The sequence below is a fragment of the Quercus lobata genome, chromosome 9, assembly GCF_001633185.2.
Source record: "Quercus lobata isolate SW786 chromosome 9, ValleyOak3.0 Primary Assembly, whole genome shotgun sequence".
In the NCBI taxonomy this organism is placed as follows: domain Eukaryota; kingdom Viridiplantae; phylum Streptophyta; class Magnoliopsida; order Fagales; family Fagaceae; genus Quercus; species Quercus lobata.
Genome location: NC_044912.1, coordinates 13,676,637 through 13,694,960, shown reverse-complemented (window position 1 = coordinate 13,694,960; position 18,324 = coordinate 13,676,637). Strand labels below are relative to the sequence as shown.

The 18,324-nt window shown below is 35.5% G+C and overlaps 2 protein-coding genes across 2 annotated transcripts; one reads left to right on the top strand and one right to left on the bottom strand.

Annotated features, from left to right (window-relative positions):
- Nucleotides 1–338: 338 nt before the first annotated feature.
- Nucleotides 339–6,111, top strand: LOC115959973 (short-chain dehydrogenase TIC 32, chloroplastic-like). The gene is made up of 8 exons (XM_031078660.1): nucleotides 339–472; nucleotides 1,404–1,635; nucleotides 2,644–2,723; nucleotides 3,111–3,264; nucleotides 3,846–3,924; nucleotides 4,349–4,433; nucleotides 5,288–5,334; nucleotides 5,672–6,111. Exons 1-8 carry the CDS (start codon nucleotides 367–369, stop codon nucleotides 5,846–5,848), a joined length of 960 nt encoding a protein of 319 aa, XP_030934520.1. The 5' UTR covers nucleotides 339–366; the 3' UTR covers nucleotides 5,849–6,111.
- A 112-nt stretch (nucleotides 6,112–6,223) lies between these two features.
- LOC115959972 (mitogen-activated protein kinase kinase kinase YODA-like) lies at nucleotides 6,224–14,779 on the bottom strand. Its single transcript, XM_031078658.1, has 12 exons — nucleotides 14,493–14,779; nucleotides 12,584–13,390; nucleotides 11,698–12,438; nucleotides 11,189–11,276; nucleotides 11,034–11,096; nucleotides 10,539–10,699; nucleotides 10,341–10,416; nucleotides 10,004–10,063; nucleotides 9,811–9,918; nucleotides 9,365–9,604; nucleotides 7,711–7,802; nucleotides 6,224–7,568 (listed from the first exon to the last, which is right to left on the bottom strand). The coding sequence occupies exons 2-12, from the start codon at nucleotides 13,129–13,131 to the stop codon at nucleotides 7,067–7,069; spliced, it is 2,679 nt and encodes an 892-aa protein (XP_030934518.1). The 5' UTR covers nucleotides 13,132–13,390; nucleotides 14,493–14,779; the 3' UTR covers nucleotides 6,224–7,066.
- Nucleotides 14,780–18,324: the final 3,545 nt, after the last annotated feature.

Here is an 18,324-nt window from a genome sequence, read left to right as displayed (position 1 = left end):
AGCAAATGCTCAATGATATCACTTTTAATTAGGAATAACATTTGATCTGTGCTATTCCTATGTTTTGTTCTCAAAGAAGTTCTTAAGCAATATAAAGTCCTAACTTTTTGATCTTTGTTATGTTTGTTTTTCTTTAAAAATGTGTTTTTCTAACGACAAACGGAGAGGTGGGTAACAGATCCCTAACGGAAGGCACCTCAGGTGGGCAAAGTGATAAGTTTTGAACCACGGATAGGCATAGTGTAATCGGCCTAACCTTAGGTGGGTTTACTGTAATTATCCCAAAAAAAATTTTGCATTTGAGCATTTCCCCACGAAAATAAAACAAAATACAATCGGTTACTTTTCAGAGAGAGAGAGAGAGAGATGTGGTTGTTTAACAGAAAAGGGCCATCTGGGTTTTCAGCTTCTACTACAGCTGAGGAAGTTACAGAAGGGATTGATGGGACTGGTCTCACTGCCATTGTCACAGGTCATCTTTTCATCTTAACAGAAAAAGGAAACAACAATAATAAGTCCAAAAAAAAGTGGGTTTTTTTTAAAGTTTTCGTTTTTCAGTGCGTTGTTGAGGTTCTTGTAGGCTTTTTATTTTTATTTGTTTATTTATTTGATTTTTCAGTGCATTGTTAAAGTTATTTCTGTTTGTGTGAGTGTCATTAATTTATTCACAGTTCCTGATATTAGCTAAGCTTGATGATCAATATGATTTCTTGGTTAGATTCAACAGCAAATTTCATGAATATTTGTGATGTTCAAGAGAGTTTGTGGCATGCTTACTCTTATGTATGCTCATATTATATGTGTTTTGGTCATGGACACAGTTTTGGTGTCCAGACATGGGAATAGTTGTGGTGAACATGGCAAGCACCCCAAAATCTAGATTTGAGAAAATATTTATGTTGTGTGTGTGTGTGTGTGTGTGTTCATGTTCTAAATTTACTTCATTGAACATATACTCTAACATGTTTTCAATTTAGACTAGTAGAAGGCAGTATGCCAGTATATTAGCAATTCAAACAACAATTTTGATAACGGTTGTTCGGCGTGCCCTTGAGCATAGACTCCTTATCTATTTGGGTGATCCCATTTGTATTATAAAGATGTCCTTGGGTCCTTGGCGTTTTGGTAACACACACACACACACACACACACACACACACACACACACACACACACACATATTTGTGTCTTTATACATCATGGATCTTTACTGCATTGTGCTGTTTCAATTGACAATTGTGTGATAAGATGTCTAGCTTCTATATCTTCATATAAAGGGCATATGATGCATATTATTGCTAGTGAGCGAAGCCCATTTAAGTAACAGTTAGCCGGATGGGCATTGCTTTTTTATGAGCATTTGTGATACATCACTTTGTCATTTTGTGGTCCTGTCTTCGCAGGGGGATCAAGTGGTATTGGCACTGAAACTGCACGTGTTCTTGCCTTGCGTGGTGTCCATGTAGTTATGGGTGTTAGGAATATGACAGCTGGTAGGGAGGTCAAAGAAGCAATGGTCAAAGGAAACCCCAGTGCTAAAATTGATGCTATGGAGTTAGATCTAAGTTCGATGGCATCAGTAAGAAAATTTGCTGAAGAGTTCAATTCCTCGGGTCTTCCACTAAGCATTCTCATGTAAGATGAATGGAAATAGGATCAGCTGCAATGTATTGTAATTTACATCCTCTTTTTAAATCTGTTTTTACATAGTTATATTATATATCAGCATTGATCTCTGTATTGTGTGTGTGTGTGTGTGTGTGTGTGTGTGTGTTTGTGTGAATACATGTGGAGGGTAGACAGTTTACTGCATGTCATGCTTGGATTGGTAGAATCCCTGTTGAGCTTGGATAGAGGTCAAGCTATATCTGGATTCAGCTATTTCTGTTAAAGCTTAGTTGGTGTTGGTCTCATCACAGTTGGGACTGTTAGCTCAAACAGATTTTCTTTTTGTAAAACATCTAAACCTACTGACAAGTTTATCTGTTGACCATACAAAAAGATCTGTTACTCATTTAGAGAATAAAATCTAGTTCATGATCTTAGATTTGAGGAGGAAAAATGCATGTTAGTACTCATATGTGCAAGTCTGGTGTAATCATTTCTCTTACATGTTTTATTTGAGAATGGTGATTATAATTTATATATCATTAACATTAATTATTATGTCACTTTCCAACGCTTTTACCTTTCATTATAATTCCTAACAGATTCCATAGTGCATATTAACCTTTACCAGGAGTTTTGTACTTTATTTTGTTTAGTATAACTAGATCTGCAGAAAACTTTCTTCAACTGTTAGCAACCTGCTGATACCAAACCTGATGCTGCTTGAGCTTGGCTTCTGCCGAGACTGAGGTTAGATCTCAGGGTCGGGCTTAATTTGCATAGGATAGTGAACAAGCTAATTAGTGTGTGGAGTATGTGTAACTTGTTTGCTTACTAATTACCACTTCCTTCTCTCTTTCTGTCTACACATTCATGAATGTTTATGTGTATGCTCATATACATGTTATATATGCATATGCACATATATAGTCTCCAGCTTGCTTATTATTACTTATTAAATATCAATCCATTTTTTGTATGAAATAAATATTCAAATTGCATAAAATTATCAGAGTGATTTGTTTTCCTTGTAAGTAACAATGCAGGAGTCATGGCAACACCATTCATGCTTTCCAAAGATAACATTGAACTACAATTTGCAACAAACCACCTAGGTATGTTTCATTCTCTTATGCAATATTTTGTGTGAAATTAAATACATTTATTAAGTGGTAGCTTTCATCCTGTGCTACTGAGATGGAATTTTTTTGGACTTTCAACCATCACTGGTGATTGTTTAAGACTGAAAAAGTATTTAACTTTCAGTGCTTCCTTCTGAAACTTGATTCAGAAATGCTAGAGGCTTTTTTGACAGTTCCCTGAGATGGTTTCAAATGTAATGATACAGCTGAATTGCATATCATCTATTTCCTTTCATTCCGTCTCTTTTTGTTTTCTCAATGACAAGGAATGAAAAAAAAAGGAAAAAAAATCAACTGGGATAATTGGATCTGTAAAATGTTACTCTAAAGCGAATACAAGATAGACTGTGTTTTTTGCAGGTCATTTTCTTTTGACAAATCTATTGTTGGAGAAAATGAAAAAAACAGCACTTGAATCTGGCAGAGAAGGAAGGATTGTGAATGTCTCTTCACGCCGTCACCAATTTTCATATCGTGAAGGGATTTGGTTTGACAAAATCAATGATCCATCAGGGTAACACTGCAACTATTCTGAGGGAATCCTGGATATACTTTTAGGATATTGTTTTCCCTTTTTTCAGAATGCTAAGTTTGAGTTGTGTGCCATTGTGGTGTGCCATTGTGGTTGAGAAGTAGTCTGTCAACTATTTGCAGACTTCACATCTAGTATGCATTTCTCCCAAGAGGGTAACTGGTAAACTTGGCAAAATATTGTCAAGAAGCCACCCCTCCACTCAGCCTGTGGCTAATGAATCAGGCAAAAGAAGTAATGAACTTCAGACTTCTTATAATTTATTGAGATTCTGGGGGGCTTGGGGGGGGGGGGGGGGGGTGTACTTCTTTTACAGTCTCCCTATGATAAAAAAAAAAAAATATATATATATATATATATATAAAGAAGGGGGAGAGGCTTGGTGTTTCCATTTCAAGAGAGAAATAGGTCAATTTTGTGAGTATGCTCTGTGTTTGTTTTCATGAACTATTTGAGCTTATTATGAAGACATACAGATTGGAGTCAGTTGCAACTTGTTAGGTTTTTATTCTTAGTCTCTTTTTTCAGAAAATATTAATCAAGCCAGCTTTGTTTATCTACAGATATAACGGTTTATCTGCATATGGTCAATCAAAGCTTGCTAATATTCTGCATGCTAATGAACTTTCTAGACGGCTAAAGGTATTCCTTGTTCATGGATATCAATCAATGTGGAACAATATATTCTAATAATATAAAAATATCAGATAAACGATAACATTGTATAACGCCCAAAGAATCCCTATCACTTTCATACTGTAATTTTTGGGATGGCCTTTGCTCATAAGCAATAGTGGGAAAATGGAAATTTTGTTATTGAAAAAAAAAAGAGGGATGATAAGAGAATATACTTCCTCTAATGCACTTTCCAAATGCGGCTGAAACTGGCAACATGAAAGTTGGCTTGATGGGATATGTGGACCTTTTTGTCCCTATTACTTGTCACACAAATCAGTACCAATAAAGCTCATAGTTAAGTTGTAATGGTAAATACTGATACAGTACAAAGCAGGAAAATGGTAGTTCACGGTACAACTGTAATTTGCTATCATGTTTCTCCTAACAGGAAAATGGGGCAGAGATAACTGCAAATTCAGTGCATCCTGGAGCAGTTGCTACTGATCTTTTCCGTCATCAAAGCTTTGTCAGTGGTAATTGCTTTACTGTTTATGATGCTTTATAAACTTATAGTTTTCACATGAAAGAGATATATATTCCTCTGGTATCTTTAAAACAACAGCTCATCGGTTGGAAAAATTATGTCATACAAAAGTACATACTAGTTGCATTGATTCAGGGATTTCAACTGTTAATGTTAGGTACATCTAATATGTCTCCATGGTTTCATTTTCTGTATTACTCCTGTACAGGATTTAGTACTACCCTAATGGAAAATGATAAATTTGCCAAAAAATTAAAGTGTTAAATTGGCCAAACCATCCTCAACTATGGATCTCATCTTTACAAAGGCCAAAGTCCTCATATCGAATTGTAAATAATGATGCCCAAATGCAGAAGTGAAATTTCTGGTCACATGATGCTTTTGAAGTAGCTTTTTTTGAGGTGTATGAAATGCTGGGACATGTTTGAAGAAGATTAAAATAAAGTTCTGTAAAATTAGAAAATACAATGAAGGCTAAATGAAAATTCACCTAAAGATATGTGTGTCACTTCAAATTTAGGCTTTTTCTACATTTTAACAAATAATCTCTATATGCATGTCTAGTATTCTTTTTGCTCACAATTTTGGGTTGATTGTGCAAGGGATAAATGGAAAGCATAATTAGGGTGAAACAATATATTTTATTTTTAAAGCACAAGATTACAAATTGCAAAAACACCATAATTTAATCCATCTCAGACGAAAATTCACCTAAGCTTGATATTAATCCTTAGTAGAATCTATGCTATAATTAAATGCACAACACTTTTTCTTCTTTTGCATCATTTAACGAAAGTTGTTTGAGTTTGTCATTTGATGGTTTCTCATTTCGGTTTGGCGCAGGTCTGATTGGTCTTCTTGGTAAATATATGATTAAAAATGTTCAACAGGTAATTTTGTACTTTACAAATATAAGAAAAGTCGTTGTAGCGTTGTATTTTTAGATGTGTATTCCTGTGGTTATTAAATCTACAAAAATTGATTTTTTTTTTCCTTTTTTGTTGGAGATGAGATGTACTGGTAAAAGAAACTATTGCAGTTGGATTTTTTTCCCTGTTTTATTGTGAAGTTAAATACTTTGATTTCAACCAAAAGGTGAATGTTACAATCAAAATTTTCTGTCCTTTGCAATTAATCTGTCACACATGCAAATTCAACCAGGATGGGTGGATTAATGCTTGAATTATGATGTGAGTTTCTCCTTATGGTTGATATGATTTGGTATAGGGGGCAGCAACAACATGTTATGTGGCATTGCATCCACAAGTTAAAGGGGTTAGTGGCCACTATTTTGCAGACAGTAACAAAGTTGAAGCAAGCCCTCAAGCTAATGATTCTGAGCTGGCGAAGAAACTCTGGAATTTCAGCTTGAATATGATTGACAGATGTACTCCTGTTTCATAGAGTTTATGTACTGTTTGATTAATAATTTATGTATTAAAAATTCACACTATCTTGTGTTTTCTACTCACTTAAGAGAGAAATATATATGCTGTAATATATTTGTGAATTTGGAAGACCTATTTATCATTGTAAATTTGTAAGTCATTGTGACTTACAAAGGAAACCCTGTGTGGCTTTTCAGGGCAAAGGGGAACCACCCGGGTTCGTTTTTTCCTCCGATGAATAAACCACTGTTCTGTAGGGATATGGATCCTCTTCATTTCTATGAGAGTTACAAACTGAAAAATAAATCTTTTCGATATCATTTTTCCCCATTGCAGCGTGATATTTTGAAATAATGATGACAAGCCCATGCAAAATTGCAGTGCCAGAAAATTATAGGACAATAGAAGTATACTTCTTCAATAAGACGAAGTGGAGAGTACATACAAGAAATCATGTAACAAAGTATACAAGGACAGTTAACTGAGCCGGCATAAACCGTTCTAGGAAACAGAAATGCACAGGCTCGACGAATCCTCGACAGTTAGATTAACAATTTGTACCACAATTCAGTTTCCATCTTCTCTGTACAGCAGTTTCAATTTCAGAACACCCCCTCCTCACCCCCCACCCCCAACAAAAAGAAAAAAAAAAGTGCCAAAGCTAATAATTGCACCAACCCAATCTCTATTTTCTTCTATATGATCTTGACAACATATACAGTGCTTACTGCCGTGAGTTTTTTGTGTTAAAAGAACCTCCATGCATTGGATCACCAGAAGTCATCTTCCTCAAGACAAAATTGAACTCTTTTCGTTCCTCAACCCAGTCAAGCATTAGATGACAATATATGCACTCAAGTCAATGCCGCATCATATCATAAAAGGCTATGAATGACAACTAGTGACTTGTTTGCTAGGAAGCGAGCTCCAAATGTAATAATTGGTCTAGCCACCAGCACCAGTTTCTTCATATAGCTTGGCTTGGTTTTCATTCAAGGATCTGAATGCCATAAGCTGAATGCTATGCCATTCAAAACACTTTCCCTCCTGCCACTTCATTTTCCTATAGATCCAACCTTATTCCAGGGATTCTTTCACTTAGGGTCCTTATTGTACAAATTAGCTTCCTTAGCAGTTAGAATGGCGAATATAATTGATCCTATGAACCAAAAAGACAGTCTGACAGACTTGAGAGCCTGCTCTGACAAGTGGAGATGCATGATTATGAATCAAGTTAGATACCATTTGTGCGGCTGGGCAAAGAAGATCTGGGACTTAAATCCAAAACATTATCCCTCAAGAGCTGCCTAGATACACGATCGGCCAAGACTGACTGTCCATCATACAATTCTCCATGAGCAGGCCTTCCGAACTGCTTTCCCAAAACATCATTGTCACTGGGCACCGGTTCTGTGAAGATGTGAGACCCTGGTTGCATCCCTCTAAAAATGTCAGGATTTGAATCATGATAGGAGGGGCCATTGACATAGGGCCCATTTCGGAGGTTGGGCATGCTTCCAAAACCCTCTTGCAAGTATACTGACTGTTTCATGTGATTAAATGGAATGGCACCAAAGCCACCTGTGAGAGGCGTGGATGAGCCTGAAGTGGTCCGTGGGCTAGATATCGGAGAAGGAGACATTCTTCCATTTAGGTGTTGTGGCGACCTTGAGTGCAGAAGAGGGCTTCCAATGGGTGAGACAGGGCATGATATGTTCCTTGGAATATGGATCTCACTGGAGATAAGGAAAATTAAATCAGATAAAAAGATTATTATTATTGTTGTTGTTGGAGGTCAGGAGGTACACGATGATCATCATTATTAGGGGGGGTGTGTGTGTGTGTGTGTATGAGAGAGAGAGAGAGAGAGAGAGAGACCTGGCTTGAGGACCAGTTCTTGAAATTCTAGACGAGTGAAATGCAAGTCTATCAGAATCCAAGGTGGAAGGATTTCTTGCTTGCCCCATGCCCTGAAAAATTATCAGGAAGTCACAAATAAAACAGACATAACAAGCCACTTCTTTTAGATCCACACAAGGACATCAATTTAAAAATAAAATCCAATGTCATAATATAACAAGGCTGGGCAATTGTGAAAGCTTAACCTAGGACATACACCATTCACATACAGAGACACTCGAACTGCAGGCACAAAGACCAAATATCAACCATAGTTTTATGATTTATCTAAGCATGCAATTACATTTGTGTCCATAACAGTGTCATCACTCAACTCCACGCCTTACTAAGATGTTCTTGGATGAGCCGGACTCAATTTTTTGTCTGATCAATTCTTTTTGGAACATATTTATAGTATAATTATGAGCTATTTTAGTTATGCTCTCTACTAAAAATGTTCTTTTAGTATCTCAATTGTATGTTCAAAATCCTCCAAATGTACATACAAATTTTCACCAATTCTCTTTGTTTTTCTTTTCTGTACAATGAGCTGACGATGCCTGTCAGGTTTTTTTTTTGCTTCCTTTTTAATCCAACATTTTACCTTACACCCACATATATTCTACTCATTGCACTACTTATTTGATCTGATAGTGGTGCGGCTAATACACCTTAAGAGTCCTAGAAGAGAATTATTTAAATTTCACATGTATCTTGATTGCCCACCAAACGAATTCGAGTTCCCTTGAGTTTAGGATGGATGCCACCTAACTAGAGTTTTTTATCTTGTAGGAGTTTTGAACTCTTAATTTCTTCTAACTGAGGTCGCCATTGCCTATATAATATGTCTGTCCTTCAGAAATCCAACTTTTCATCCTAACAGCTGATTAGCTTAGAACTCCTAAAGAAAATTAGCCTACTAGCTCTATTCTTATAAGTAACATCCTCTATTTAATCTCTCTCTCTGTGATACTTGGGCTAACAAAATCTGCCTTATGCAATCTCTTATGGCTATAGCCAGAAGATCTCTATGAAGTTTCTCACCTGATACTGGTTGAACTGTGCTAATCTGACTTGAATGAAACCAAGATTTTGAAAAGGTTCTCAATTCCATCTTGCTTAGAAGACAAATCTAACAGTCTCAAAAATCAGGAAAAATAAGTGTTATGACCTTCCATTTCCAAGTATTGACATATGCTGTTCACGAGAATTCTACATAAATTCCTGATATTATTTTCTAAGCCAACCTCCTCTCACAACATGTATAAAGCACTCAAATGCCAAACTTTAGCAGATTAAAATAAGAAAGATTTAAAGTAACACAATCCATTTGATTTCTCACAACATGTATAAAGCACTCAAATGCCAAACTTTAGCAGATTAAAATAAGAAAGATTTAAAGTAACACAATCCATTTGATTTCTTACTACCTTACACTACTGATTAGCCAAGTTCTTAGTTCATACACATTCAGGATGCATAGACATCTGGCAGTCACACAACTCGATACAACACAATATACACATTAAAGAAGAAGAAGATTAAAATCCATTAATCCACTATACAATAATTCACATATTGAAATTGTATCAAAGACATCCATTAGCTTTTAAGGTAAAAATAAATTTCATACCAGTGCCTTCACTCCATTTGTAACCACTGCAGTCATATCTGAAGACTCAGGGCCCACAATAGGTCTTTCCAATGGTGCAGCATTTTTCACAAAAGGGTGCTCCAAAAGCTTAGCAGCAGTTGGACGACTCTTTGGATTTCGTTGCAAACATTGCCTAACAAAATCCTTCCCATCTTCTGAGAGGTGATCTGGAATTGCTGGGAGTTCCTTGCTATTCCCAATCTTAAACATGGCAGCAACCTTCAGAGCATAACACGCAAATATCAGACAGAATCTAACAACATTCAATGATGTGTGCTTCCAATATATGAGAGAGTGGTCAACTACATGAACCTTGACTGAATACAATATTTAAGTAAGAGCGTTAGGGGTGAAAAGAGAGGAGACCCGGGGAAAGGGGGGGGGGGGGTTGTTAAAGTTTCTTTCTACTTTTCTAAATCACTGACCCCTTCATATTGGCTCCAAGGTGGTTTTGTTGTAGCCATTTCCAATACAGTGCACCCAAGACTCCAGATATCCACAGCAAGGTTGTAACCATTTTGGTTCTTAAAAACCTGGGAAACCAATGAAAGAGAATTGAGTTCTACCATTAAGAAACATGTACTGAGGAAATCATGCTAAAACGAGAATCATTCTGACCTCAGGTGCCATCCAGTACGGGCTCCCCTTGAATGATAGTGGACAAGACTGCCCAGTGATCTGCAAAGCATAAACAAGATAAGTTTGACAAGCAGGCTTGATCATGCAGTCTGGGAAAGATAACAATTTTTTTTTGTGGGGGGGGGGGGGGGGGGGGGGGGTGGATGACTTGGTTCACATGAAACGTCATTTAGCGTTGCAATGCTGTACTTTTTGAAGGTAGTGATTGTTTAAGCATGATTACTATTTTTATGATAATTCCAATTTATTATTTTCAGGTGCATCTTCTTTTACTAAATTCTCACTTCAAATCCAAATTGATTATGGCTACACTTACATGCTTGGCCATCCCAAAGTCTGCCAGCTTCACACGGCCAGCTGGGTCAACTAGTATATTTGCTCCCTTAATATCCCTGCACAGGAAATCCAGTTTAATAAGATAAACAATGTGTAAAGTTTGCAAATAAACAACTATAGTAGCAGAAAATTTTATATTTCAAATCACTATACTCAGATATTAGGAAACTCAATTCACCTGTGGAGAGTATTTTTAGTATGTAGGTATGCAAGCCCTGACAAGATTTGTTGAGTATAACTACGAATTGCTAGTTCACCGAATTGTCCATAGTCTTGGAGAAGTTTATAAATGGAGCCACCAGATACATACTCAAGGTATATATAAAGTTTGTCATCTACCTGTTCAAGGAGTTTTTAAAAATTTAGTATACTACAATAAGTTGAATTGACAATTAAAAATATGCATTGCAAATGATAGTGTGCAATTAGGTTATTCAAAGTACCAAAAACAGGTTAGTTCCCACAAGTTTCTGAGACTTGGGAACCACCATAGGAAAATTCTATTTAAAACTTCTTCTTTAGAGTGAGCATCATTTAAGGCATGGACTGTTTCCAGATTTCAAAACCATAAGATACAATAAATACAAAGAAAAAAGAAGAAGGAAATCTTGTCGTTATAAAGAATGCTTAGCACATTAGCTGTAGGTTTGCAGACATAAAACATAAAACTTACTGTTTCAGACCCATAATACTGCACAATGTTTGGATGTTGTAAACGACTTAATAAAGCAATTTCCTGCCAAAATAGAACAGAAGAACTTCTTTCAACCAAAACAACAAGCAACTAAATGACTTATTTGGACAGTTATCTAATGGGGATCAACTTACCTGCATTAATTGCTTAGCACTTTCCTTAGACTTTGCATCGTCTGAAAATAATGTGACCTCCTTCATTGCACACATATCACCATTTTCACTAAACCAATCAAGGTTACAAATTAGACATGACCAACAATTGGAAAAATAAAAAGGGATTAGGATATTGCACCAGATATGCATAAACAATATTAATCATATTTGATACAGTAAATAAGCATTGATGCAATTAATAAGCAAGACTGACATCAAAATTATCTATTCATTACACTCCCATGATAAAATTGAAAAAACAAGGATCAATCACTCATATTTTATATAACTTTATTTTATACTTTTTATTAGTAGACAGGTCAATGTAGGTATCATTGAGAGCCGAAAGATATCTGCAACAAGAACACTGGCTTTCTGAGATGCTTTTTTTTGTTATCAGATCATCTAAACATGAGTATTATACATTTGTGTAACTGAGTAAAAGTGTACAGATAGTGGATTCAGAATTTTGCTTTTAGAGTATATACCTGTTAAAGCCAACATAAACAAGCCCAAAAGAACCTGTACCCAGCAGCTTCCCCTTTTTCCAGCGTGAGCCAGGGCTTGGTGGATTATCTGCCCTTCCTGGACTTCGTGGCACAGAGGGAGATGTTGCGGCTGAATTTGAATGAGAAAAGGGAGAAGAATTTACAATTGTTATAGGAGGAAGGGGTAAGCGGTGACTCTGTTGTTTCCCATCATCGGGCCAGCTTGTCTGTGACTCCAGGGGTGTCCCTCCTGCTCGAGGATGAATAGGTGTGACAGCACCACTTTGAATTCTGGAGCTTGGACCAGGGCTAGTCATTCGTGGACTTGGTACTGGAGAATACTCAGGGCTACCCCTGCTTTGTTGCCAAAAAATCTGTCCTGATACATCCCCCCCCATTGAATTATGCCCAGAATTGTGACCTGAACCCGGACTAGAGCACTGCCCAGATCCAACAAAAGTGACATCTTGATAAGTCTTCCCAGTCCAGAAAGCAGAGTTTGGAGCTTGTTCAGTGCCAAATGCCCTCAGCGGACTTCTGGAAGGACTTGACATGGAGCTGTCTGGAGCACTGCAGAAAGCACCATTATAAGGAACCAGTAGATTCGGCACATGACTGCCTAAAGGCCTTCGTTTAGGTGATGTAGGGGACGTATGATTGCAGAATGAAAGGTTAGGAGGTTTTTTCCGTTCCCTTGGGTTTGTTTGGGCAACGGTAGAGGATTGATCCCTGAGCTTCAAACTTCAGCAAATATTCAATAAATTTGTCAGGGATATGTAAAAAAGATTGATAGCAGTTAAGCACAAAGAGAAGCCATAGAAACCATATTTGAACAAGAAAATATCAGTACAGAAAGTGTTAAAGTGAATGTTAGATGTGAACACACCTGGAAGGGCTGCCAGCAGTAGTTCTGGTCCCAGTGTCATAATCAGTTGCTTGAGGACTACGGTGATGTGAGTCAGATGGATCATCACTTTCAATGCTACAATCACTAGAAACTGAAGCAGTGACAATATCCCCATCTAAATCTGTAGGATTTGGCCTGCCACGAATGCATCCAGGTATTGGAAGAGGCGATGGCTTGGAGCCTTTTTCCAAACTGGGTTTCGTTGATATACCAATTTCAGAATCTATACGGACTACACTTGCAGGGCGTACACCAGGAAGTGGAAGTGGTTGAGCATTATTTCTTTCAGCAAAACTTTGACACCTTGCCACATGTTTGGAAGGAGAAGGTGATCTTGATTCTTGGGGGGATCGGGACCCCTTCTCTGAAACTGTGTCACTGCAATGTCTTCGAGACCCTCCTGATCTACTGTCTACTTTACCTTCAGATGGACCCTTAAATTTTCTTTGTAATATGTCAATGAAACTTTCCTTGTTTGGTTTCTTCTTCGCTTCTTTGGATGTTGACTTCGCCCACCATGAAGGCATATTTTGTTACTTTATATTAGAAGTTTACCAAATTAGCAAGGAAGATTTCTAAATAAAATCCATTTTCCAGTATCAAGATTGATCACATAACATCTATACATGATGTAATAACCACATACAACTATACAATTCTGAGACCAATGAAAGGTTCAATTCTCTAGTCCAACAGTGACCTTCACCACAAAGGAGCTTAGGGAGAACCAAAACTACCTAGTCTAGAATTGAACAAGGTTCACAATTAGTAGCACATAATTGGAGCCTGCAGGAAGAGAAGCCGCATCTTAGTTTTGGAAACAGACTCGGTACTGTGTTCAATGATCAACAAAGCTATGTAACTTTGTAAATCATGCACAAATTAACATGCATGAAGGAAATATATAGAAGAATCTGCTTAAATAAGTGTACATATAAATAAAATAAAATAAAATAAAATAAAAAAATCTTCAAAACAAGATTAAATGCGTGTAAAATTCCCATTCAGTATTGTGTGTCAAGTGGATGTTCAGAAATGATTGTGTGTATCTAACAAGTATGCTACAACGAAACTGAAACTATTGAATAATTTGTTAGTATCTCAATATAGACAGCTCCGGCACCCAGACACACTTGTGCAACCAACAAACACACTCCATATCATGTCACATTCGTATAAACAACATATTAAAAGCCAAAACTTGGCCGCTGATCTTCAATTTACCTAGGTTTTGGATCACACAAATAGCACCCAAAAGCGCCAAAACTGATGGGTTTTGACTTTTCACAACTTTGCATCTATTTTACAACAAAAATATACACAGGATATCAGCATCTACTGCCTCAATTGAAGCAAAATCATAAATTTTCTCCATATACATACCCCAAATTCATTTTCCTACAATTTATCTGCCAATTCAACTTCTGAACTTCACATACGCACCTCAATAGATATGTTTCAGTTTCACTAGCATAAACCAGCTAAAAAACTCAATTCATATCCAATCCAAAAAGCATTTATGCTCCACTTCCCAATAGAATATACAGAACAAAGCAAATAACACATTCAAATTTCCAATTTTGATCAATTGGGTCTCCAGAAAAACGAAAAACCCACTCTACTGAAAGTCACTGACCCACCAATTTCACCTCTATTCCATAAACCCAGAATACAAAACAACATTAAAAAAAAAAATTCACTCTTTCCCCAATTTTCTTGGAAACCAAACTAGTATCACCATCTCAAATTACTCAGAAACATTACCACTTAGCACAGATCTACTAATAAACTTCCAAAAAAAAAAAAAACTGAAAACCCAACTAAATTAACTAACTTTGAGAAACATAATCTACTAAATTTTGATAAGAGAAACAAAATTCAAACTTACTATATATACTCCAAGCAGTGAATCTGCGCTAAACCCAAGTGGGTATTTTAGCTAAAAAAAATATCTGAATGATACAAGTTCCTTCAATCCTTCAGTAATTGCAGGAGCTTTACACCATAAATATACAAAACCCTAGGTATCTGAAATGGAAAAATTTTTTTAAAAAATTTTTTTTTTTTTTTGTTGGGATTTGGATGGAATTTTCTTTAGTTGAAAGCTTATGAAAGAGATCGCGTAAAGAGTCTAAAGACAGAGAGAGAGAGAGAGAGAGAGAGAGTATGTAAACATAACTACGTAATGTCTTAGCTCAGCTTAAGACACGGTGTCTTTGTCTGGGAGAAGCATTTTTATTTTATTTTAGTATTATTAATATTTTAAGCATGAAATATTTAATGATATTTATAATTGATGATATTAATTATTACTAGTATTTATTTTTACTGTTCTTGTCATATATATATATATATATATTTTTTTTTCTTTTATTCCCATATATGTAATATAACTGTAGATTCTGTACTGTACTCACTAGTTAATAAATTGCTGTTTAGAGTTTATATTCTGTTTTTTTAATTAATTTTTTTAAGTTTTTTTGGATTAAAACTTTAAAAGTTGTCCTTTAGATTTGATTCCATTTCACTTTCAAGTTTTTTTTTTTTTTTTTTTTCCCCTGAATAACTTTCAGACATTCAGTAACAACAACTAACTCTCCAGTATTCTCAAGGGTCAGAGTCTTGTGTACCCCTAAAGAGTGAGTACCAATAAACAATCTGATCCCAAAAAGTCTTTGGTTTTTCTGATTAACCATTTTGAAATTTAATCAATTTTTTGTTTTTGTTTTTTTGTTTTTAAGTTTGGAGTTTTGAAGGAGATCAGATATTTTTTTGTTCATGAATACCTCTACTTTAATGTTAAGATATACACTAGCCAGCTGTTTTCCCTTTTTGTTTTGTTTTGTTTTTGTTTTGTTTTGTTTTTAAGATATTATTTATTTAAATACAATTATATCTTAATAAGTTTCCAATAAATAAATAAAGTGTTCATTCAAGCACTTTTTTTTTTCTTTTGCTATAAATAGTTTCAAAGGGATAAGTGGGTCTCTACCAAAGTCACTGGTTATCTTTCTATACTTTACCATATAATTTCCAATTGTATGTCATGCTATATATTACCTTTGAATTTATTTATTTTTCCTCAATGTGAAACCTTTTTATTTTTAATTTTCTACTCAATTTGAAACCTTTTATTTTGTTGCAGTCCATGTGAAAAGGATAGGGATGCTCTTATTTGTCAAATATGTTTACTATATAAATTATATTCAACTTGATGGTTGAAGTTCCCAAAGTCAACTAATTTTTCTAGCACATTACCAAAGTCGCATAATAATCCCTATCATCACTTTAAGATCCCCTTCAATTCACTGTAATTTCCCAATTTGTCAGTTTCTTCTATGATGTATGAAAGTCCTGCATCAGCTAAATTCTTCGTCAAATTTCTATTGAAAGTTTAGGTCTTTTGTCATGTTATAGTGCTTTCCCAGTTCCCACATATTTTCACATTGTGTTAGGTCATGTTTGTCATATAAAATAAGACTTTGAAGCAAATTAATATATGATATAAATTATTTGAATATTAAATTTGTTGAATTATTTTAAGTTTTACATTGTGGTGAAAACATGATGTAAATTTGTACTCACTAGAGGACACCCGCGTTTACTTCCTAAAAGTCAAAACCAGTTTAACACTTTCTTTTTTTTTAATTGCTGGGTATTGGAAAATAGTTCTTGGCAATTTCACTTCACCCACCAAATTAAATAATATAAGCTTTACAAATGTTGCTTTGTTTATGGCCAGAATTACACTGGTAGTTATAACATTGGATGGTTCCTGCAAGTTGTTCTTATGCCCTTCTCCACCTGGGGTGTGTTCATTCTGGGAGAAAGCCATGTGGAATACTTTATTGACTTGGTATATGCTCTAATTAATAATTATAGCCTCAAACTTTAACAGGTGGGATTTTTTTTTTATATTATTAATATAAAAAGGAAAATAGTTGGAAGCATAGTTATTAAAACCGAACAAATTTGGTGGACTCGAATATATGAATCAGTGTGATCCAGTAATTAGATTGGTTCTAGTATTTAATTAATTAGACTGTTTAAATATATAATCTGATAAAATTTAGTCAAACTCAGTGGATTCTTTATAACTCGGAAAGTCTGGACAGGTTCTTTAAAATCTTCTTTCTTTTTCTTTTTTTAACGTACCTCGAATCACTTACGAGTTATGATTTAGTATTTAAAAAAACTATAAATAGTTAGGCATTTTGGTCTTTTGTAGGGAAAAAAAAAAGTGGGGTGCCGGTGGAGGAGATGGGTTCAAGGACCAAACATAGAGCAACATAGAGGACATTATACCATCACTCAAACCCCTAAAAAGAAAAATACAATATTTAGGGAAGATATCAATGAGTACAATATTTTGTACGATTTATTTATGAATATTTTCATAATTTATTTCTAAAATTATTATGATGAAAGTTATAACTTTCAAAAATGGTTTAAATCATTTTTAATTTTAAAAAAATTGACTTATTTTAATATTAATTATCTATAATATATATTAAAAAAAAAAACTCTTTTTAGAATTCAGACTCATTTTAAGTACAACTCAGTTGCTCAACTCTTCAATAATCGAATTTCATGTCAAATCTAATAATGTGGTCCATGGATACGATTGATGTGAAACTCAACTTTTGAAGAATTAAGTTCAACTAGAAACAACTCCAAAAAGAGGCTATTTTTCGATATAAGTTTGAAACAACTCTATTTGACCAAATAATTTTTCAAATTGCATTATTGAGCAACAACTTCCTTAGAATCTTACCTCATCATTTTTAATTCTTAAAATGGTAGAATAATTAATTTTAATATACAAGAACAATCACAATAAATGTCTATTAATAGTTATCATAATTATCAAATTTCATATTTAGAAAAATAAAATAAAACAAAGAGAGACAATATTTTCTTGAACTTTCATGTGTATTGCGCGAGTATGAAATAGTAACTATGTGCTAAAAAAACTAGTTTTTCTGTTACAAAAAAAATTATGTGCTTCTATATGTGTTGGCCTAGATATGTCCAACTTTTCTTTCATAATTGTATATTTTCCTTTTAAGTTAAACTTGTGAGGCCCGAAGTCTGAGGTCATAGCCCACTTTACATTCAAGGCCCAAAGCCCAGGCCGATGAGCCCTATTGTCGAGGACGATCTGACGCTCAACACCTCACAAAACGCCTGAAGAAAAGGACAAACTTCGTACAGGGGTAGGACAAGGAAAAAATTGCCGACAGCGTAGTATGGAGCCCTACATCTGACAGGCCCATACTTCAGACCATACTATTTAACATTTTCCAACCACCCCCAACCACTCGGATGTATGGATTGATAGGACAAGTCCATACCTCAAAAGCGAAACTGACACGTGGACACAAAAGAGGAAGGAAATACGAGTATAAAAGGAAACGAAAGCCAAGAGGGGAAGGGGAGATAGAAAAAATCCTACAAAAAGGAGGATGGGAAGAGTGTGCTGCTCCTCGGACTAAGTCCGAGGACTCAAACCCTCCGAGCTACACCGATGTGAGGCTTAGCAATTCAGGCCGAACCTACCTTCGTATGAGCTTCCACGGAAATTATGACTAGACCGTCGTCCAACAACCAACGTCTAGCCTTTCTAGCCCACTCTCTGAATTATATTGTTCGGGCCCTTTACATACGAGCCCAATGTCATTCTCGGGTCGTTAAAAATCGTGTCCCTACAAAACTCAATC

Bases quoted from the DNA above. Each gene is read 5' to 3' on its own strand.
- LOC115959972 (XM_031078658.1), bottom strand. From the start codon at position 13,131: ATGCCTTCATGGTGGGCGAAGTCAACATCCAAAGAAGCGAAGAAGAAA. The intron at 12,439-12,583 runs GTGTGTTCACAT...TATTTGCTGAAG, and splicing joins ACTGCTGGCAGCCCTTCCAG to TTTGAAGCTCAGGGATCAAT. The intron at 10,064-10,340 runs GTAAGTGTAGCC...TATGCTTTGCAG, and splicing joins ACTTTGGGATGGCCAAGCAT to ATCACTGGGCAGTCTTGTCC.
- LOC115959973 (XM_031078660.1), top strand. From the start codon at position 367: ATGTGGTTGTTTAACAGAAAAGGGCCATCTGGGTTTTCAGCTTCTACT. The intron at 1,636-2,643 runs GTAAGATGAATG...TTTCCTTGTAAG, and splicing joins CTTCCACTAAGCATTCTCAT to TAACAATGCAGGAGTCATGG. The intron at 5,335-5,671 runs GTAATTTTGTAC...GATTTGGTATAG, and splicing joins TGATTAAAAATGTTCAACAG to GGGGCAGCAACAACATGTTA.